The following is a 23,869-nucleotide window of genomic DNA, read 5'->3' as shown; positions in this document are numbered from 1 at the left end:
TTGTGTTTACCTGTGTCCATCACTTTCCTTGTGTCCGTGAGCTGCAGATCTCCTGACATACTGCTAACAGAGTCCTCTGCACCTGTCTCTCCATGTAATTCTGAGTAAAATGTTAGATGATGGTATTAAGTTGTACAATTATTATAGCAGAAAAAGTCTTACTGCAGTGGTTCTAAGGAAACTTCTTTAACAGAAAATTAATCAAAGTTTTATATAGCACCACCCATGTGTATAATTTTTCACAGAGTCATTTAAGAATAAAGAAGTGTCTTGACTGTACAAGCTAAATTTCAACAAAATGAGATACATCTGAGTGAGGGAAGGAGTGGAAGAAGCAATTATAAGATGGGATTTAATTTTCTATTAGACAAATTTCTTTTGTTCCCTGCCAATTTAATACTACATAATATAGCTATTTATCTGTACTTTGTGTATCATCCAAGCTATTCTGATAGAGGTTTGTTTTTCTTCAGTTAAATTATAAGCTCTTGCAAGTATATTATGTAAAAGACATCAAGCATATCACTGTAACTATACTATAAATAGTTCAGTTTTTCATGTCCTTGTCAGTAAATTGTAAATGTGCTTACAGCTAATGATCTGTGGTATCTCCATGTTTTAAAAGTTTAAATGTATTTAAATAGTGCCAGGTGGCGCTCTCTCTCTCTCTCTCTCTCTCTCTCTCTCTCTCTCACACACACACACACACACACACACACACACACACACACACACACACACACACACACACACACACACACACACACACGTGTTTTATGTTTCAGGCAGGAAACAAAACCAGAATGCTTATCAAGGCCCTGATAGGCCACAAAGCATAATTGGCTGCATTCATCTTAGTGAGTCACAAGCTATCCAGGACTGGATAGCAAGAAAACAGGGGAATAATGTGGTTTGGTACAACAACCCAGGGCTTTCACTTCCGCCTTAGTATAAACTCTTGACTATTCACACAATCCCTAGAAACCCCCATATGATTATATATATATATATATATATGAAACTTAGCACCAGCTAACTGCACTTTATGGACCTATCAGCCCCCCAAAGTGCAAGATTTGTAGTTTTATTCAGATATTTTTAATGGAATATCTTCTTTATAGCACAGGACAAACCTCTTTATATTCCATATTGCTTCTTATTTGTGTACTCTTTTTGTCTTTCTTAACCCTCATCTAATTTTAAATTTGTACTTAGAATCAAACAGTCTTTGATAACGAATAATTTTAATGTATTGAGCTCTTTGTTTACATACACACTGTGGTGCAAAACTGATAAATCAAAAATAATTTTGTTGGATAGGAAATATTACCTCTGAAATTCTTTTCTGCTTTGGATTCCATCCATTCTGCAGGCTTATCGCAGTCATCATTGTCTGATCTGCTTGCTTTATCTGCATTGCTGTGTTCCAGAATAGCATCCAGCTCTTTAAAAAACTTCATACTTTTGCATGTGCTGCCTGAATATTGCGAATTTTTAACACTCTTATATTCATGTTTTAGATTTTTATATTTTGTCCTGCACTGCTTCCAGTCCCTGTCAATTCCAAATTTTTGGAGTCTAGCAGCAACATGTTCAAATATTCTTTTGTTTCTCACTGTTCCCTCCAATTGTTGCTGGATGCTTTTGTCTGACCATACACGAATCAGAGCTCTAACTTCATTAACAGTCCAGTGTTTTCCTCCTTCATTTGCTACCAATGGAATGAAGGGCAAACTTTTCGAAGCATCTAGTGTTGTAGTTGGGTTACCTGCATCAGGTAGAATAGGGGAGAGACTCAGATATGTGTTACCTGCATTGGATGGGGTGGGGTCAGGATCAGGTAGAATAGGGAAAAGAGAGAAGGTTTAGTTAACTTTGTTTCCCTTCCCATGAACATTTAGGCTTCAGTCCTATACACACTTACCTGGGAGTAAGCCTCAATGAGCTCAATGGGTTTTACTTCTGGGTAGACATATATAAGACTACACTGTTACAGAAATAAACTCAAGGTTGAAGACAAATTGGTTAGCATTTGTCAGCATGTAAAAGTTAGCATTACAGGCACTGTTAAAGCAAAGCAATGTTTATTACAAAAACAATCTAAGATAATGACACCAGATTATCCTACATTAACTAGTTATACAAATTAATTTGTTAATGCCATGAGACCTTTTATTTTGTAAAATAGATAACTAGTTTATATGTTTAATAAATGCCACTTTTTAACTATATTTTGAGGAAAGAAGGTTTTGTATATATAGGTATGTGTAAGTATACAAGTAGGTATATATCCTCTAGGACTGTATATGTTGATAAATGGCAGCTATTAGCAAAACTTTGTTTTCTTTCTTTTTATGAGAAATTGGGGACCTGTTTCATTCTTACAAGTATGTGATTACCATTTTCCTGTGACACCTTGCTTTACTACATTAAACATTACCAGATTAGCAAAGAAAGCATGTAGGATGAGCTAATTATATAGTTGCTCCATCCACCCCATCCCATTTATATTCTTGCTGTGTTTCAAATTCCTGGGAATTGGGATCCAATGTGCCATGCAAAGTGCATGGAGGCGTTTCAGCACTCCACCCCACCCTTCTTGCAGAAGGCTCTGGAAAAGCCAGGAACCCTTTGGAGCAGCATCCCAACAGGCATGAGAGGCTGTTTTGTGAAAGAAAAAATAGACACCCCTTAGGCATATGTAGAAGTAGTTTGCACACACGCATGGGTTCTGGATCTCAGCCAATGAAGCGGAGGAGTTAGACTTTTTTTCATAGCCTTATATTAATGCCCATGAACTGCACCTTGAGTTTAGTTTTCACTTGCTCTGCCTTTGACACAAATCCCATTGTTTTTATTTTCAATCTATACTCAAATTGCTACACAAAACAAATCATTTTGTTTTGTATTTTATGCAGACATTAAAGCAAACACAGCAGAAACTGGACAATAAAAAATCCCAAATCTTAGCTAAAACGCCTTGGCCTTTCCAGCATGTTTGTTCTATTCCTCTGACACAATAATATTCTATTGCACTTGAAACAGTGTAAAAAACAACCCATTTCCTCTCTGTTATGCCATCTTTTGTTACCTAGTTGAATGGCCCTGCAGTGGGACATAAAAAGTAGTGGATTTGCAGGGGCATCTTCCTCCTCTTCCAGTATTACTGAGACTTCACCTGGGATGGGGGGGGGGAAAAGAGTTGTTAGTTATTTGTAGGAAAGGCATCAAAGATACTGAAATGTATAGTATGAATCCATGATTATGGCTTGTGCTGTAGATATTTCTAATACAAATTTCATATTGAAACCAGAACTCATAAGTCATCAGATTGCCTCCACTGAACTAGTGTTCATTAATTCCTTACAGTCATTTTTACCCTAACCTAATACAACATTTTAAGATATGAAAATAAGGGAGAGAGAAGAGGCAGAAATAAAGGGCCCTTCTGCAATTAATTTGTAAATAATGGGAAGTAGAATGGCTTTGATCCAAAGAAGCTTGAGCAGGGTCACACAACAGGGCCTTCCCATCCCTTCTTCATGCCTTTATCCCCAAAAAGCTTATTTTGAGAGTTGGGAGACCCTTCAGATATGTGTGGAATGTGACATGAGGGCATCACTGATCCACTTATTCACTGTACTGTTATTGAGCCAAGCCAATATTCTATTTAACATAGCAATACAATGGTGTTGAGCAGTAAAGGACAGGATCATGCAGTCTTCATCAAATGAAGAATTATTTTGCATCTGTACATTTCTTAAAAGGCTAGGATGCTGAACAGTGCAGTCCTATATTTTTCTACTTAGAAGTTAGTCCCATTGAGCTCTGCGGCTTACTAGTAGGTAAATAGTTCTAGGATTGCGTCCTAAGTGGGTTTTGATATCCATGGAGTTAAGCCCCATTGATTTAAGTAGTGCCTAAATTTAGAAAACACGTAAGCAAAGCAAGCCGTATCATTTGTTTAGAAAAGAAATAAAAACTACAGCATAACAAATTTTGTATGGACAACATGTTGCCAAACAACATTGGCACTCTGCTTTCCACATACTTATATAAAAACCTAGATGAAAGATCTTGTCTCCTAAGTTCCTACAATATTTCTTTTTTTAATATATTTTATTGAATTTTAAGAATAAAGAAATAAACAGGTAAGTGCATAACATCCCTCCCCTCCCACCCTTCCTTGATCCTACAGTATTTCTACATTATAATAAATAAAGCTGTAATTAATTAATTAATTGTTCAAATATGTCCTAAATTTATGTCTTTGGGACTTGGGGTTAGAATATCCATTTGTCCTACAGAAGAGAATCTTCTCTTTGGAAGAATCCTGTACATGGAGGATTGTCCAAGTCCAGTTGAAAGATAAAGCATAAGAAGCGAGCAAGCTGAAGTTGCCCATCAACAGTTAGCACCCATACAGCAGACTGAGCAGGCAAGAAAACAGGTTCCCTAGTATTCACACTTCTCCCCACCTGATGAGATGTATTGTAATTCTAAATGATGGCAATTATCTCAAAATGTGCATGTGTACATACAAATTAACATATAAAATATTATACAGATCTCTGTCCTTTTGCCCTCTTTTTCCATGCAGTTTAACTTCTGAGTTGTCTTAAGTTAATGACTGCTTCAGATCCAGTGGGTTGGGGATTGTAACGTTATTTAGCTGGGGCAAAATATATAAAAACTTAACATGCAATAAAAAGCAAAGGTAAGAAAAGCAAAGATAAGAGAGAAAAAAACCTGTAAAATCTATTTTGGGGCAATAGCTTTATTGGGACCAAAAAAGACACAAAAGTGTGGCCAGTTTTTGAGTTCTCCATTGGGAAAGAAGTTACACAAATCGGGGTGAGAGGGATGAGGATTTTTTTTTTTTAAGTACAAAATTTAGTGTGATGTTGTGGCCATTAGGTCAGCTTGTAGACTGCGTTCCAAGATGGAGATGATATGCTGACTAAGTCCTTCCCAGATGTTACAGATATCAGTTTACATACCTAGGATTCTGGAATAAAGAAGCAATGGCTGTTCCTCATCTCTGAAAAATTAAAGTCTAGCTTGTAACCCAGATCTGTCCCAAACCCTAAATGAAATGCACAGGAAAAACTGCAGGTGTGATCATGAAACTGGCTGCCAAAATTGTCCATATATAGTGTGGTTCATACCAGCTTTTCTCTACAATGTCATGTATCTATGTATGCCTGCATTTGGTGGAATTTGATAGCATGAAGGAGGGCCCTAGGTAACAGGAGCACAGTCTTTTTATTGCCATACATTATGAGTGATCTCCATATAAGAACCTTTAATGCATCAAACATCCTTCAATCTTCCTATAGGACTGGATCCAAAGAAGCACTCATTAGCCCTCTGGAGGGAACTCTTGTTTGGACACTAGCAAAAGACTTTGTTGCACAAAGTAACTAGAACTGTGTCACAGTATACAGAGGGATTGTGCACCTACATGTTGATCCATGCGGTGTGTGCATTACAAAACACTCAGGAGTTTCGTTTAACAAGCCAGCTTCATAACTTAAGGTTTGTTCTTGGCACATTCTGAAACTTAACCATTTGTTTTAAACCAGGATTCCTGGTTCAAATGTAAAGCTAAGCTGGGAATCTGTAAGTTAGTGAAACTAACTGCCAAAGGTGTCTTCTTTGGACTGGGGGGGGGAGTATTTGAGAGGAACGTTTCACTCAGACTCATTCAGGTTCACTCACATAGCATTAAGCCATTGTTTAGTGCAGGGGCGGTGCCAGAGGGGCCCCTGAAGGGTCCCTCCTTAGGGTGGAAGGGTACCACTCCCGTTTCGTGATCTGCGGCAGCATCGGCTCCTGACTGTGCTGCACATCACAGAGACAGAGCTCCCAGGACCCCCCCAATACAGTCAGCACAGGCTTCAATATGCCTGCACGCATACCCCACCTACCTCTACTGTCCCTGAGAGTATGTGCATGCTGCACATGCATGCCTGCCATCAACCAAGATGGTGGTGGGGGGCTTCCCTAAGGGGCTGACACCCCCTCCACCATCTCAGTTGATGGCAGGCATGTGCGTGCAGCACACACATCATTCACAGGAACAGGAGAGGTAGGTGGCACATGCAGATGGGCTTATAGCCGCCTTTAGGGGGGGTAGGGCTATGATGCTGCAGACCCAGGGCAGCCTGGTGTCCAAGGGCCCAGTCATGCCTGGCACCAGCCCTGGTTTAGTGTTATGTGTGAATGCATCCTTGTGTTTTTTGGCTGCTCACCTGATACTATCTTTTTCAAGCAACATGTAGGAAATTACAGTGTGTGAAGAGACTCTAAAATAAGATGCAACCTGTAAATAACATTTTATGGGTGATTTTTCAAAGATAATGTATTTTGACTAGAGTGTTGGACTTAAAACAGGGGAGACCTGAGTTCAAATCTCCATTCAGCCACAAAGCTTACTGAGTGATTTTGGAACAGTCACTGTATCTCAGTATAACAGAGTGGTTGTGCAGATAAAATGGGGGGGGGGGTCCACTTAAGTTCCCCAGAGCTTCTTAGAGGATAAATGGGAGAATCATTAATTTGTTGTTATTTATTGTTAAATGCAAAAAGTAGATAGTTCATGGTAAGTATTGGTGGGCATTTAATTCCTGTTTATTCTCCATGAAATCTCTGAATATAATCTATAGTCATAATCCCTTTACAGTCTGGGAAGAAAAGGCCTGTGTTTCCCACATTATCATCACAAAATAGTTTTGTACAATGATTAGAATGTGCTTAAAAGGTTGTGAAAGCAGAATTGGAAGATGTTGGTACTGTATTTCAAGCTGGGAAAAAAGTTATGATGATTTTATCTAGGACAGATTGTTATCTTCAATCTTCCTTTACTGTTGTTGTTTCTCTTTCTGTATCTGAAAGGGTTGTTGGCTCTCTTTAGGGTGGGCAATTCTTGTGTAACACATCCCCTCCTCACAAAGTATAGCATTATTTAAAATTAGTTTTTAAAAGGCCATGTAGTGTCTTTGTGCTTTTTGCATTTAAAATAAATATGTATTGAAGAGGATTTGGTGGCATTTCTTTTTTTAAAACTATTTTTTTTTAAATATAAGAAAACAACCAAAACAGTGGGGTACAAACACAGGAAATTCAGAATATCTTAATTGAGTATTGAAAATCCACAAAAGTATTTCAAAAAATACATTTTTTTCTGCACATAGATACAAAGAAAAAGGATACAGCACAAACAAGAATTATTCACCTTTATAAAATCCATAGATTGTGGAAAACCATGGGAACATTTATATTGCTATCTGTCTCATTAATGTAGGAAATAAAACTCCACTGTTCTGTGACAAATGTGTCCTTTTGTTTTCTACCTTTTGCAATCTTTATCATTTGTGTAAGTTTTTCTATTAATGCTAACTCACATTTTATTGTATCCCAAGAAGATGGAGACGTCCTTCAAGTCCTTCCTAAATCGAGCATTAAGAGACTGGGCTGCAACTAACATAAAACTGTTTACAGTAGGGTCCCGCTTATACGGTGGGTTCCGTTCCCCCACCGTAAAGCGGAAATCGCCGTAAAGCGGAACCCCATTGATTTTAATGGGGCGCATCGCGCAAAAATGCCGCAAAATGCCGCAAAAGCGGCTTTAAAAGAGGGGAGGAAAGCCGCCACATTAGCGGAACGCCAGGAAGCGGGGCCTTACGGTATTCTTTAGGGCCAAATTTTCATTCAGAAACAAATTTAGTAGAACCAGTTCGAGAGTTCTGTATATTTTTTTATTTGTAATCTTTTTCATTTCTGAAAACACTGGGTCCCAGAGCTTAGTAACTTCACTACAGGTCCACCACATATCACAACCCCTCCAGCAGAGAGGGGAGATAATCTAAAATATATAGGATAACTTTACAGGGTTTAAATACAATTTTTGAACTACCTCTAACATCAATTCCTTTGTTGCTGCAGATATAGATTTATATGGAAAATTAGTCCACATAGATATCCTCTGCTTCCTCAATTTCCACATCCCGCTCCATTTCCCATATTCACCTTAAGCTGTCTGTGGAACCCTTGTGCTTCTGTAAAAGGAGGGCATATATTTGGGACATCAAACCACTATCCGAGTCTTCCATGTTCAATAACAATACTTCAACCCAAGTGAGATCTCTCAGGGCTTGTCTCTTGGTATCAGATTACCTAATAAAATTACCATCCTGATACCAAAAGAGCCAGGTTATATTTTTATCCCATAATGGTGTATGCCACAGTTCCCTAGGCCATGGAGTAGTATCTGCATAAAAGTATTTTAAGTCGGTATAGGTAAGCTTGCTTGTAGGGCTCCAAATGAAAGTACTTATCTCCAATTGAGAAATCAGGAGGCTCACGCAAAGGGATGAGAGGTGATATCCCTGGCATTAGTGGCTTTTTATGTGTTTTCCAAACATGCCAAAGTGTCAGAGGATGAATTTTGCTCTTGTCTGATCAAGCTTGATGTATTTTTTAATAAATGGAAGATCTAATGGGTGAATGTCTTTCAGGAAGTGGTGTTTAATTTGGGCCCAATAATAATTCAAATTTGGATTCATAATGGTAGAGCTTTTAAATTTCCGTAAATTTTGAAGCCATTGGAAAAAACCAGTTTCAGGAAAAAACTGAAATGTTTGGAAAAATTGAAAAAATGAAATATAAGCACCTTTTACAGATAGAAAGTCAGGAACATCAAATGTAATTATATACAAGTTGGTTTGGCATAAAAGTATCACATTTGGTATATTAAAAGCACATTTTATTCAAACAATTATTACAAATTGAATTTACTTTTTAAAATTTTTACTTTTTTTTGTAACAAATGAATCTACAAGATCCTGAACTGTAAGGAACCTCTTTTGTTTTACCAGTTTATGAGGAGCAGGCAAAAACAATTAAAAAAAGAAGAAACCATCAACATTGCTAACAAAGAAAATTATTTATGTCTCCGCTAGTCCTCCATAGTGTCAAGTAGATATAAAGCATCCATTTCCATAAAAAGAACAGAGAAAAGGGGGGGGCAGACTCAATGAAACATTTTATTCATCATGCTAAAATAAAACGTTCCATAATCCATTTTTCTTCCTTTTTTCCAATTTTTCGGAAAACCCATTTTTTCTGAATTTTTCCAGGCCTTCACATCTCTACATAACGGTAAGCAGATGTCTGAATTGATATGCCTCATAAGTCCAACCCCCAGCTACTGATGATGTATATCTCAGAGACTTAGGTGTCCTCTGAGATTTGCTCTTAAAAATAAAAACCTCCATCCTCTTTTGCCATAATTTTAAATACTTAACCAGACCTCTGTTGCTAATACATAAAATAAATACATTAGTCATTGTAGGACCATCATTTTGGCAGTTATAATCCTACTGGAAAGTGGTTTCTGGCCCTTACTGCAATCAGCAACTTGACTAAGTGTACTCTAAAGAAGATGAAACAATATAGCAATTTAAAATATCCCCCAACAGGCAAAGTCCACTTCTCAGACATCAGATTTCCAGGAGAGAAATGCTTGCAGAGCACAAAACTCAGCTCTTGGTGTCTTTCTCAGTCTGTGTCTAAACTGCACTCTCTCTCTCTCTCTCTCTCTCTGTGTATGCATGTGTGCATGCACACACACACACCTGAATTACTTCATTTTTAGTTGGGAGGGAGGTCTGCCCCCTCTCCTTTTTTCCTGTTCAGAACATTCACCAATGATCCTCCATCAAGAAGCAATTGTCTAACTATTTAGTTCCCATGGCAACATATCTCTTTTCCTTTACATAACAAAGGATGTCCCTAGCCAGACCTGGCCAGCAGGTTTGACCAACATTAAGAATTAAGCAGGAGAGTCCCATTAGCCCTCTTCTGTGCAACCCTCCAACCTTATAAGTAAATAAAATTTCCTTATTTAATAATATATTATTGTGGCTTGTTTAGTAATGTTTGGCCTTACTGAATTTTATTTTGTGATTTGTAAGAGGCAAGCAAAATATATCACATATCACATAGGACTCTATAAAACTTCACAGGTTCCATAATACTAAGCTGTCTTGTGTCCAGGCAAATGACTTATTACTATTATTTAAAGTATTTTAAGACTTTTTTAGAGCCACATGCTGAGAAACCGACATAACTGGAGTGAGAGACAAGGTACAATGAGTCACAGCTGTACACATTAATGTGAGAAGCTATTCTGGAGACTCAAACTGTTTTTATTATCAATTAAAGACTGCTGCGAAGAAGAAGGAGTTAGAAACACATTGCACTTATTTTAGGGATTTAGGCTCTTAGTGACTGATTAATTTTCGTTTAGATAAACAGCTGATACTTCAAAAGGAAGAATATACCTTTCATTATTATTATGTGTATTTCAACCTTGGCCCTTTTGTTTTCATTCCACCTGAGCATAAATATATCATTTGGAACAACTGAAATCATATTACAATATATTACTCATTCCACAATTATTTCATCTTTCTGAGCTGGATAGCTGCAAAAATATTATGTGAACAGTTACAGATAAACCACCAATAAAAAGCAATAGAAGTTTGAAAGCCCCTGCTGTTTATTTTTTGTTGCCCTTTACTGGAAAGGCCTCATGAGCCTAGCTAGGACCAGCAGCTGGTTTAACTTCATCAGTTTGTGTATTTATAGAAACGCTGGTGAGCAGAACCATCCTATCCCCTCCCCATCACACACACATACAACAGATAAGGAGGGAGTGCATCAAGTCAGTTTGTTCTTCCAACTGTGCCATCATCTGTGGTGCAAAACGGGCTTTGAGCCTTAGCAGCCTGTATGTATTTTAGGTAAAGATAATAAGGAAACAGAGCTTTTTTTTACCTTCATTGTTCTCCTTGGTGGCATTTATGATGTCATTTGCTGAACACCTGCCGTTTTCTTCCTCTGTTAACTGTGTGACAGGTTCTTGTTGCAATATGGCATCCAATTCATGAAAAAACTTCATGGTCTTTGTAGCATCTCCTGAGTTGTGGGCATATTTAACTGTTCTATATTCATATTTCAGGTTTTTATACTTTGCACGACATTGTTTCCAGTCTCTGCAGATCCCCAACTCCTGTAGCCGTTTAGCAATGTAAATAAAGATTCCTTTATTCCTTAGTGTTCCATGGAGTTGCTTTCTGATGTTTTTTTCTGACCAGACGCTTAACAAGGCTTTAACCTCCTCTTCAGTCCAGTGCCTTCCTGCTCCACTCTCCATGTTGAAAGTGACCTGGAAATGATTCACTATTTCTAGCCAAGATTTTGTTTCCTAGGAAACCAGACGGCTGGTTGTCAGTAAGCTCCACAGAGATGAAAGGATCTAGTTTTACTGGCTCAAGCTGCCTGAGGGGAGTAACTTGAGAAACTGCCAAATAAGCAGGTTCCGTATTAGAGGCAGGAAAATAAAGCAGCTCAGGCACAAATGATTACAAAGTATGTTAATAATTGGCATCCAGAATAAGCTGTTTTCTGCTTGACAGAAATTCAGCTTGACTCCCAAGTGTACAAAAATGCATTCTTTAACCCCTGTTGCGCAGTGTGCTTTAAAATGTAGCCATTGTTTTGAAATGAATGTTGAAACTCTAAATATAAGCTATAGTTGATTCAGACTGAATTGTAATACCTTTGGATCCTGGTGCTGTACACACCTACTAGCAAGTAAGCACCTTTAATTTCTATAAAATGTCTGTTCAAGTAGCTTAGGATCAGCATCTTAAGTCTGATTCACAGTCTGGAATGTTTACATGTACAGTGGCTTAGTCTATTTTAAATGCAAATTTAGCAGTTTAAGTGAATTCTGCATCCACATATTCAGACATTTCTGATTCACAGCAAACAATTACTATAGTTTAGGTTTTGAGGATTAAAAGGTATTGGTAATGCTTTCATTTGGGTAACATTTATTTAAGTTTACCAACCAACACACCACTTGGATGGAAAAGAGAAGGTTACATGTATGGGATGTTTGGGGTTCAAGAAAGTCTTGGAAATTTTTCTTATGTCTTTGCAAAAACAGAAGGGGTTCTGATAGGTGAAATCATTTTTTGCCGGACTGCACGCAGGGCAGGGCCCATCATGCAGCAAGAGAAAGCGCCCTGCTTCAGGCTGCACCATGAAGAGTGGGGTGACAGATGAAGATAGGAGTTTCTGTCTAAAAAGTCTGTCTGCTATTTAAAATGATGTGCCTGCCTGGGGGAGCGGTGGGATTTGGGCTCCACTCCAGGCAGCAACACATCTCTTGAGTCAGCACTGGCAGAGGAGGGGATGTGTGTTTTGGCAGACAAAGAACAAAAAATTAAATGAATGCAGGGATTGGGTAGGATGAGTCTTTTAAAGGTTGTCTGTGCAAATAGAGGGCACTGCAATATGTAATGGTTCTTGTCTTCTATGGGAGCGCACCTGAGAGTGTGATATAAGCCTCAAGGATTATCTGCAGAAAAACAAAATGTTGTTCTCACTTAAGGGTGGGGGTGGGGAGAGATGGTTCTGCTCTGATAGAGTATGGTTAAATTAATACAATTGGGATGCAAATAAATGTAAATATTAAAAGCCTCTCTTTCAATTGATTATGATGTCTTTGGAATAGGTAATCGCTTGGTTATGTTCTGGTTAATAAAATATAAACAGTGAAGTCTGGTATTTTCTTCTCAGGAATGTACCTGAGGTTGGGCACTGCCCTAAGGTTTAGGTATTCCTTCCCAGCCTCTTCCCCCCTCATCTCGCTGATGGTAGTGCAGCCAGGGAAGGTGAACACCCCGAAAGAATGTTAATGCCTGTGTAACTAAATTCATTAGAGAGGTTTGATCTCTTCATAAGAGTGATTAAACGTGGGATAGGTTTGATGCTTTCTTCTCCCTAAAGTGAGTGGGAGCAGGGTGAGAAGCATATGAGCCTGAGCTTCTCCTGGATAGAATCCTAAGAGAGTAAGTGGAAATACTGTCTGGATATAACCTCAGTCTAAGGCCAACTCCTCAGCAAAGAGGAAAAAAACAGCTGAACATAATGACGAAATGACTGAGGTACAACTAAGCTGAGGCCCTCCAGATGTTGTTGGACTCCACCTCACATCAGCCCCAGCCAGCATGGCCAATGGTAATGGATGACGAGAGCTGTAGTCAGTAAAATCTGGAAGGCCACAGGTTACCTATCGCTGAATTCCAGGCTGGAGAGAAGAAAACACATTCTCTAAAAAGTCAAAGGCAAACTAAAACAGGGATCACTGCCAGGCATATATGCCACTTTCATATCTGGCAAACAGATATGTGAGGGTATTGTATTACTTTAAAATCCTGCAAAAAATTCCCAGAGAGGAGGCTAGGACAAAAAACTGTGCCTACGTTGTAGGAAGCACGCTGTGAGGTCTCTTTCAAACCTCTGAGCTTCCTTAAAGGAGTGCAATATAAACAAGGAAGTGTCAGTGTGGTGTAGTGGTTAAGGTGTTGGACTACAACCTGGGAGACCAGGGTTCGAATCCCCACATAGCCATGAAGCTCACTTGGTGACCTTGGGCCAGTCACTGCCTCTCAGCCTCATGAAAACCCTATTCATAGGGTTGCCATAAGTTGGAATTGACTTGAAGGCAGTACATATTAAAAGCAAAAGCAGATCAAGTATCTGCTAAGACTTTGTTACATTGAACTTGTTTGTAAAGCGTTGTGAACTACAGACCTATAGTCATACTGATGATGGTGGGGGGCACAAAATTCAGGAGGTAGAATAAGAATGGGGCATTATTTTCTTTTCAATCTTCTGAGACTTTCCCTGCTCTACTGTATAGTTCTAGACAGTTCAGGTTTGGAATTGCCAGCCACAGATCTGAATATTTATGCCTACGAGTAGGACTTGCAACAAAATGTTACAATGTGGAGTTCTCTGGTTCTGGATGCAGCCAGCCATGCTCTCTTTTGGGATACTCTGTTCCATCCTCCATTTTTTTCTCCTGAACTATCAGTCATCATGATCAGCCTCTGTTGAGCTATTTTGGGGTTCCCCTGTTTTGGAGGTTCTCCTATTTTTTCTTGTTTATACTTTTGCAACCCTTAGAGTTCCCTATGCCTGCTGGTACCACCCTGTTGTGTACAGGTGGTGTTATTTTGCTACATATGGATCTATACTCGGAGAATGTGTATACATGCCAGTTTGGTGCCTTTCGTCTGCCTTTTATATTCTCCTAGGGGCCAAGAGAGTGCTGGGATTGTGACAAGTGATGGAGAGTCAGCCCACTCATTCAAAATACACAAGGTAAACTGGGAAGCTTGTTTGTTGTTTATATGATTAAAAGAAAATGTGGATTTCAGACTTTGTAATGTTTCACAGTTTCATGATAAGTTTCAGTTATCAGACTTTGAAATGTGTTTTTACCAGTTAAAAGTAATGCTGTGAAGACACAGGGTCATTCATTGCATATATATTGCATGTAAACCTGATAGATTCCTCATAGGTGAGCAACATTTTGAACCTGATTTTTCAGTTTATGTCGTAATTCTCATATATTGTAAATGGCATTACAAAACACCACTTTGAACATGACAGTTTTCCTTAAAGACGAGTAGGGGGAAAGTGTGTAAAATGTATACATCATCCCACGTACACCTGTTTTTGCCAGAATTCTATGTGCATGGAATCGCTGTACTTTTCAAACAAATACAATCATGACAAAATAAATTATACAGTATCTGTGGTCTATAATAACTTAGGGAAGATATTATGGATGAAGCAGAGTTGTCAACCTTTTCAATGCTATTTTGCTCCCACCTTGAAAAGCTTCACCTGCTGATTTTCTGCCAATCAAGCTGCTGTTAAAAGCACAGCAACTAAAGCTGTCAACCCCCCCCCCCCCCCCGTACACTGGAGATCCTAGTGTGAAGCCAAGTAGCTTGAAAGGCAGTTCAGACAGATAGTAATCTGCCTGAGGCCAGCCAGTGGGTTTCAAATAAATATTGCCACTACATTGTATTGACCCTTCCTTTCTTTACCTACTCCAAGTACCAAAAGGATAATTCAAGGAAAATTTGCCTGAGACATTTTTCTTCAGTGTAATGTCCCACAAACTACCCTGCACATCTTTATAATATATCAACTATTTCTTCTTGAGTCCTGTCTGACTTGCTTCTGAGTGCATGTGCTCCTATCTCAGGATAATAGCAAGCTTCTTAATACTTAGGGTACCAGTTAATAAATCTTTGTTACTTCCAAACAGGAAAATAATTTCCCCTAATTTAAATCTGGGATGATGTAATTCCACCAAAGATAACCATTCAGATAAATGTAGAAAAATTCTGAATAGATCAGACATTTTGGAGCACTTTCAGAACAGGGGGTACTTTGTTTTGGCAGATTGAATGCCAAAGTTTTCACCTTCAGTATTTTAACATCGAACCCAAAATACTTTTTAAAAAGCATAGGTTCCAAGAAACAAGTATAGAAAAATTTCACAAGGATTTCCTCACTTTATTTTAAAAAAGGTGTAAGTACTTTTATCTATTATGATGTGAAGCTACCTTTCTGTGAAAGTGCAACTTAAGAAGTTATTCAGGTAATATTCTGCATAACAATATATGCTATTTTTCTAGACTGCTCATAAAATAAATTATCTAGGCAGCATGCAACAAAAAAGAATAAAAACAACAATAAAACTACACTATAATAAAATCACAATAAACTTAAGAAACAAACCAGTGTAAAAACCAAATGCAAAGTGGTACAATAAAATGCTATTTACAGCACAGAACTAAAACGACCATCAAATATATACATTAACACCACCAACTCTGTTGCAGGGAGTTAAAACCAGATTGTAAAAGACAAGGGAGAACAAAAAAGTCTGAAACCTAGTGGCAAAGAGACAACTATCTGGATGTTGGCGAGGATCCATAAGGAGAGCATTCAACCACAGACGATGCCCTCTCTCATGTTACTCTTGGAGCTTCAGACTGAGGGGGCCCATAGAAAAGGGCCTCCATAGATGACCTTAGGACACGGATGGCCAATCTCTTGCTAGCTAAGGATTGAATTGACCCATGGTCAATCCTCTGGGGCTGAAGTGTAAAAATGAGTTTGGTCAATTCTTAGGATTTTTTTTGTGGTGTTGGAGGGAAGTTACAAAAATCCATTGGCATTACAGAATCATAGTGGTCAGTAGTGTTTTAAGGTTTGTTTAAGAACAAATTTGGGTGGCACAACAAAACATTTTGGCATCACAGTGAAGTACGTATGTGAACAGTCAGTAATTACATAGATATAGATATACACAGAGAGAGAGAGAGAATTATTTTTAAATTGACAAATTTAAGAGGCCTTCAAGGGCCACAGCAACTTCTGGCATCACAGTGTTACAGCAAGGAACTTACAAGAATAGTCATTAAAAAAATTGGGAAAATTTGGGCATAGCCAAGTTATCCATAAGAGCAGTTAACATTAAAAAACATCTGTTTTTTAAAAAAATTAAATGACAAATTTTGGAGGGTCTTGAGGAGGCACACACACACACAAAATCACTTTGGGGTCTTGTTGCTCAGGTTAGCAACCCCTTCCTTAGGACAGGGTAGATACAGATGGGAGGAGGCATCTGTTAGGTACTGAGGTCCCAAGTCATGTAGGCCAGGGGCTGCCAATGGTTTTGGACCAGGGGACACATTTTGAATTTTGAGAGATTACTCTAGATGCTAGTCACAAAATGGCGAGTCCAATTGAGGTGAAAGTGACAGTGTGGTTTTAAATGCAGGTGGAACTGACAGGTAATGAGGGAGGGGGAATAATGATTATGGCCCCTGGGCAAGGAGTTTGGCCTTTGAGTGTGACACACACACACACACCGTTTTAAGCCTTTTTCATGGGTGCCAGCCGTGATCTAGTAGTAACAGCACAAACTCCACTCGGAATGATGCAGCTTTAGTCAACAATTAGTTCACTAAATCGCTTCCCACAACAGAATGCCCTGAAGTGATTTACAAGAATAATTTACAAGGATAAAACAAGTGATGGAGTAAAAAAAATACTGTTGCGCGCCTCCCTCAGTCTCCGAGCGGTGAGATTTTGGGGGTTCCTGCGCTCATCCAGGGTTTGGTTTCCTTTGGGAAGAAGCTCAGCGGAGACTGTGGTGTCTTTATGAAATTCCAACCTGAGCTTCAGAATGGAGGGGTTGAAGGCATCAGCAGTCTAATATCTAGCTTTTCCATCTGGGTGCAGGAGCAGCCTATAGCCATGATGCAGAGGGATTGCCTTTCTGTGTGCCTGCAGCCCCAGCAATTCTCTAGTCCAGACACACTAAAAACTACAAGCACACACCTTCTGCTAGCTGCCAGGAGTGGGAGGAAGGCTCTCCTGTAGAGTTTAAAATGACAAAAGGGGTCTTCCTGGCCCATTCTCCGTTGCTAGGCAGCTGATCGGCCCATTTTCTTACCTGGCCAATCTGTTTGGTTAACAAAAGACTCATTTGACCAGCAGAGAGTTCCTCATTCCAAGGCACAGGATTCCAAATCAGAGGCTGGAAAGGTGACCCATAGAAATCATCCATTCCAACCCCCCCATGCTCATAACAATACAAACATATTAAAAACATAATTAGAGTAAAAACATCCAATAATTGGTGCTTCCAAAATGCCCAGGAAAACAAAAAACATTTTTGCCTGGTACCAAAATAATGCGAAAGTTGGTGCCAGACAGACCTCCCTCTCCATAGATAGGGAGTTATTACCAAAATGTCCCTTTCTCTCACCACCATGTTCCATACCTCCTTTGGCATACAGAAAAGGGCCTCATATAACAGTCTCAGGGGCCAGGCAGGTTCATATGGGTGAAGGCAGGTATTTAGGTATAGGTATCCAAACCCATATAAGGCTTTAAAGTTTAAAACCAGGATTTTAACTTGGGCCCAGAAACAGATTGGTAGCCAGTGCAGTGTTATATGCCCATGCCTCCTTGTCTCAGTTAACAATTGAGCCACTACACTCTTCACTAACTATAGTTTCTGAACCTTTTTCAAAGGCAGCTCCATGTACCCTGTTGCAGTAGCCTAGCCTGGAGGTTATCAGAGCCTAGACAACTGAAGTCCAAATAGAGTTGCAGCTAGGCTACCAGCCACTGAAGCCACTTGTGCATCCAATGACAATGTTGGATCCAAGAGTACCCCCAAGCTATGTACCTGCTCCTTCAAGAGGAATGTAGCCCCATCTAGAACAGGATGGATTTCACTCATCCAAGCCTGCTTAAGCTGTAAACTGTTTAAGCTTAAGAGAAATAGAGTTGTAGGTCATCAGCATACTGATGACAGCACACTCCAGAATTATTTTTATTTATTTATTTATTAGATTTATATCCCTCCCTTCCTCCCAGTAGAAGCACAGAGCGGCAAACAAAAGCACTAAAATACTCTAAAACATCATAAAAACAGACTTAAAAATATATTAAAACAAACTTTAAAACAACTTTTCTTAAAAAAAAGCTTTAAAAACATCTTTTTTAAAGAAAAGCTTTAAAAACATATTAAAAAGCAATTCCAACGCACATACAGACTGGGATAAGGTCTCTACTTAAAAGGCTTGTTGAAAGAGAAAGGTATTCTAGATGACCTCACTTAGTAGTTCCATGTAGATGTTAAACAGCATGGGGAATAAAATCAAACCCTAAGGAATCAAAGCCTAAGGAATCCCACACTGGTGGCTCCATGGGGCTGAGCAACATCCTCCAAGGACATCTGCCAGAGACAACCATCCAGTTAGGGCTAGAACCACTGCCAAATAGCATACCCAACTCCTAACTTGGAGAGTCTCTCCAGAAGGCTACCATGGTGAATGGTATTGAAAGTCACTGCTTTTCAAATTCAGGAAGCATTTATTTAAAGAAGTTATTTAAAATACATCTAAACATCTATAAAGTTATGTGAGCAGTGGATGGGGAAAGAATACCTCCTTGCAGTCATGGATTACAGAAGTGAAAGGAAGTGTGTTCTTGTGCCTTCCACCATCCAAAGAAACAAGGGCTTTTGAGTTAGTTGCAGCAATTTCAGTTGGGGTTCAGGCCTAGTTTTGGCATTGAATTTGTTCTCACAGGAGACAGTGATGGCTGCCAACTTGGATGGCTTTAAAAAAGGATTAGATAAATGGCTACTAGCCATGATGACAGTGCTCTGCCTCCGTGGTTGGAGGCAGCATGCTTCTGAATACCAGTTGCTGGAAAGCACAGGTGGGGAGAGTGTTGTTGTGCCTGACCAGATCCTGCTTGCTTGCGGGCTTCCCATAGGTATCTGGTTGGCCATTGTGAGAGCTGGGTTAAATGGGCCATTGGCCTGACCAGCAGGCTCTTATGTTCTTAGAACCCTATGTCCAACATTCCACAAACCACAATCAAGCTGGACATGAGAGGGATTGCATTTTCCTAACAACAAAATACTGTGATGAACATGGTTCCTTGAGAAAGAGATGTGCTAGCTGAAGAAGAAAAACCCTTGAATTCCCTGAATGCCCTTGAATTGTGTGTTTATTGAACAGACGTGTTTTCTACAAAGGCCCTCTGGCCAGAGCTGTGGAGTTGGAGTCGTGGAGTTGGAGTCGGAAGCAATTTTGGGTGGAATCTGAGTCGATAGAAATGTTCCGACTCTGGCTTCAAAATAAATTTTGATTGACAAATTTTTTAAAATATAAATTCACAGTGTCAAAGAAACTTCCCATGAAGTCAGCTGTATTTGAGCATTTCATCATAACTCAAGATGGAAAACATTTTGTGTGTCAGTGTATAACACAGGACCCAGATGAAGACAAATGCTGTGATGCCAAGATCAGTGCATATTCAGGCAGCGATAAAAATGCTCCTATGAGAGCTTCCAATTTAAAAAGACATTTACAGTGCTTTCCAGGGCTGTGGAGTCGGAGTCGGAAGCAATTCTGGGTAGAGTCGGAGTTGGACAGTAGAAAAATAGAGGAGTCGGAGGTTTGGTGTACCGACTCCACAGCCCTGCCTCTGGCTGCTAAAAAATACATGTAATTAAGGAAAATTAATGGGATCTCTTATTTGACTCATTAGAATTGAACTTTGAGGTGACAGGAACATTTTCTGTGTGCTCATATGGATTAATTTTACCTTTTACCAGTTTTGTCTGGCTCACTAGCTGCAGCCATTCCTAGACAAGGCTAGCCTGACCACTGTAGTCCTTGTGGTTGGTGACATTGAGGCTGGATTACTGCAATATGCTTTATGTGGGGCTGCCTTTGGGCCTGGTTCGGAAGCTCCAACTGGTGCAGAATGCAATGGCCAGACTGTTAATGGGGACATATCGCCAACAACATGTGATACCATTGTTAAAACATCTGCACTGGCTACCCATCCACTACCAAACCAGGTTCAGCGTCCTTGTATTCATTTACAAAGCCCTGCACAACATAGATCCAGAGTACCTTAGGGACCACTTGAACCATTATATCCCAGCTTGATCGCTGAGATCATCTGCCATTGGTCATCCCCCAAGTTAGTGAGGCTCATCTGACAACAACAAGAGCTCGAGCCTTTAGTGTCATTGGCCCAGTCCTGTGATTCAGCAAGGATCTTCTAATCTGATTTTTAAATGCCTGCTGAAAACTATTCTATGCCACCAAGCTTATGGAGGTAGTTGAGGCAATATATTTCTACAATAGTTAGTTAATTTATTTCTGATTTTAAATGTTTATATGGCTTTATTCTGGTTCATATATTTTGTAAACGACTTTGGATTTTTAAAAAAATGAATAGTGGTATATAAATATTTTTATAAATAAATACATGTAAGCCGCTTTGTGAGATCCTCCTGAAAAGCGATATATAAATGCCATAAATAAATAAATTTTAGCTCACTAAAATTTTTGGAGCACTGTTGAAAGCTACATTTAAGAGCATGTACTCATTGTTTTTGTTTTGCAGGGAATGGGTCTGGTTAATCATGTGTTCAGTGAAGACAGTCTGAAGAAGCTGTATATTTCAAATCTTGGAATTGGCCACACAAGATACTCTACTTCAGGCGTCTCTGTCCTGGATAACTGTCAACCATTTGTGGTGGAAACTCTGCATGGAAAGATTGCTGTAGCCCACAATGGGGAGTTGACAAATGCTACACGACTGAGGAGAAAGGTAGGAATCTGTGTAGGAAAGCCTTCCCCATCCTTGTGCCCTCCACATATTTTGGTCTACATCTCTCATTGGCCCCAGCCAGTATGGTGAATTGTTAAGAATGATGGGACTTGCAGTCCAGCAATATCTGGATGTTGGGGGGGGGGGCTGGCCTGGGATTCAGTAATCTTTCTAAGCACAAGGAAGCAGAACACAATAGTAAACATACATTTATAAATGGCATCAGATCTTTGCTATATGTGAGGGTAAGAACATGCAGAGATTATTTTAAGGATGCATCAAAGCTGCCAGGCTTTCTGTGCAATCTGCTACTGATTGTAATGTAAATAAGCAATGCATTACACACTGCCATCCTGTTTGGACCCAACGTAACAAGTTTTTGCATTAAAAACAAAATAATGCAGTAGTGAAAGTATTGTCTCACGTTTCCCCCTTGATCATTTTTGTAAACAAGTTATTTGAGCCATGGCACTCATTCACTTAGAACAGGGGTTGCCAAACTGTGATCTGTGGACCACCAGTGGTCCATAAGCTTCCTTCAAGTGGTTGGCAGCATGCCTGTAAAAACATAATTAAAAATCATACAGCATCTAACAATAGCACATTACAATTGCTAGAACAAGCAGAAAAATCATTCACTGGTCTGCCAAGACCCTCAGCAATTTTCAAATGGTCTGTGGGGAAAAAAGTTTGGGAACCACTGATATAGAACATAATCTGTTATGTTCCTGGCTGAATTGGATATTTTAGGTAAACTAGTTTTGGCATTGTAGGAAGATTTCTGATTGGTTCTCTTGTGCAGTTAAGATAGCCTAAGGGAGTGTATAGTGATGACAAATGGTTATCATGTCCTAGTAAATTCATCACACAAATATTAATAACTATCTTCAGGAAGTTGAGACCATCTACAAATTCCGGATATGTGTAACAAAGCCACATTGCTGATTTTCACATTTATTCTCCCCTCTTTGCACTGCATTAGATTCTTAGTTATATTTGCCCTTCAGTCAACTTCTTATCCTCCTATAGTTCAATCTCTACCATATACATAATTTGCAATATACAAGCATGGCAGTTTACTGCAACATTTTGAGAGGTTTTCCTATGTACTATAGCTGTGAATGAAGCAAATCACCAAGAGGAAGAAATCCTTTACAGGAATTTAACTTGAGCTCTGGTTTTCTCCACAATGCAGGCCACACAGTTAAACCAATTCCTTCATAAGGTGGTGAGGAATCCAACCTCTCTCTGAATAAGGAGGAGCACATAGATCAGGAGTATATACATCTCCAAATAAAGAAAATGTATGACCTCCCTTTTTTCTCCCAAAGCATATCACTGTTTCAGTATTTGTTGGAATGTGTGAAAGCACACACATGAAAAACAGGAAACATCCCATGGAAATGATAAAAAAGGAGAATCAATCTCAAAGATGTTGAAGAATAATGCTTTTTATTGGTGCCCAACAATTTCTAGAAAAGCCCTTGAGGAAAGCCTTTTTGGACTGCAACACATTGGATATTAATAAAAAGCATTACTCTTCAGCATCTTTGAGATCGATTCTCCTTTTTCGTCACTTCCAATATGTGAAAGCACCCTTAGGCTAAGGCTGCAATCATTTACACTAGTTGCGGGAACCTTTGGCCCTCCAGATGAACTAAAACTCCCATTAACCCTAATCATTGGCCATACTTATTGGGGCTAATGGGAGTTGTAGTTCAGCAATATCTGGAGAGCCAAAGGTTCCGCACACTTTATTTACATACCTACCCAGAAGTACTATTCTCAGTATTTCCTCAGAAGAATGAATGACAGTTTTAATCTGCTCCCCCCTTGGATGCCAGGTCGTTTGATTTGTAGAAAGCAAAAGGAAGTTGGTCTATCTCACTGCTGTTCTGTAGACTATTGGTACATGTGTGCATGTACTCATGCATGTTACATACTCTTGATTAATATTGCATTTTTGTCTTTTGTTTAATAGCTAATGCGCCATGGAGTGGGACTGTCTACCAGTTCTGACAGTGAACTGATCACTCAACTGCTGGCATTTACCCCCCCTTTAGAGCAAGATGACACCCCAGATTGGGTAGCAAGGTAAAGCATCTGGTTTGAAGGGAAAGAACTGAATCCATCAGCAATTCTCTAGTTCCACCAAACAGCCATTGTAGCTGAAGGAATCTCGCGATAAGTAAAAACTATGTATTAAATTAGCTCTTATGTTTTAGGATCAAAAATTTGATGAATGAAACACCCACTTCATACTCACTGCTGATGATGCATAAAGATATTATTTATGCAGTTCGTGACCCCTATGGGAACCGTCCTCTCTGCATTGGCCGTCTCGTGCCAGTAGGTGATATTAGTGTAAAAGGTAAGATTTCCCTAATTTATTGATATGTTCATATGTGAACCTTGCTTGAGTGACTGCATTTATGTTCATTTTGAAATATCACATGTACTCTTGGTGCTTTTCATTTTTAACTCTCACTTTTGAATCAATGCACAATTCCTTTCTGAAGAAATGTGCTGAGCTGTCACTACATTGTCCGCCCATAGATAGATATGAGATCGAGTGGGAGAACAGTCATCCCAAATGAAAACTAGGATGGCCAAATTTTCTTCTGTTCTGAACTGTGCACAAGGATGAACAAAAAAAGGGGAATTGTAAACTGAAAAAGAGGACAGAATACATGAGAAAATTGGGTTGTAGTTACACTGAATGGTGTCTCAGCAATGATAATAAAGGCCTAATACAAGTTGCTATTATATA

The 23,869-nt window shown here is 39.2% G+C and overlaps 1 protein-coding gene across 1 annotated transcript in view; it reads left to right on the top strand.

Annotated features, from left to right (window-relative positions):
• Positions 1 to 23,869, top strand: part of PPAT (phosphoribosyl pyrophosphate amidotransferase) — a 59,882-nt gene that overhangs the window by 22,527 nt on the left and 13,486 nt on the right. The window contains exons 2-5 of the mRNA XM_061584075.1: positions 14,178 to 14,244; positions 20,893 to 21,099; positions 23,081 to 23,193; positions 23,325 to 23,470. Coding sequence (XP_061440059.1) covers positions 14,178 to 14,244; positions 20,893 to 21,099; positions 23,081 to 23,193; positions 23,325 to 23,470 — 533 coding nt within the window. The remainder of the gene's footprint in view (positions 1 to 14,177; positions 14,245 to 20,892; positions 21,100 to 23,080; positions 23,194 to 23,324; positions 23,471 to 23,869) is intronic.

The sequence above is a fragment of the Rhineura floridana genome, chromosome 9, assembly GCF_030035675.1.
Source record: "Rhineura floridana isolate rRhiFlo1 chromosome 9, rRhiFlo1.hap2, whole genome shotgun sequence".
Taxonomy (NCBI): domain Eukaryota; kingdom Metazoa; phylum Chordata; class Lepidosauria; order Squamata; family Rhineuridae; genus Rhineura; species Rhineura floridana.
Note: the sequence above shows the minus strand (reverse complement) of the source record. Positions and strands in the feature narration are given on the sequence as shown.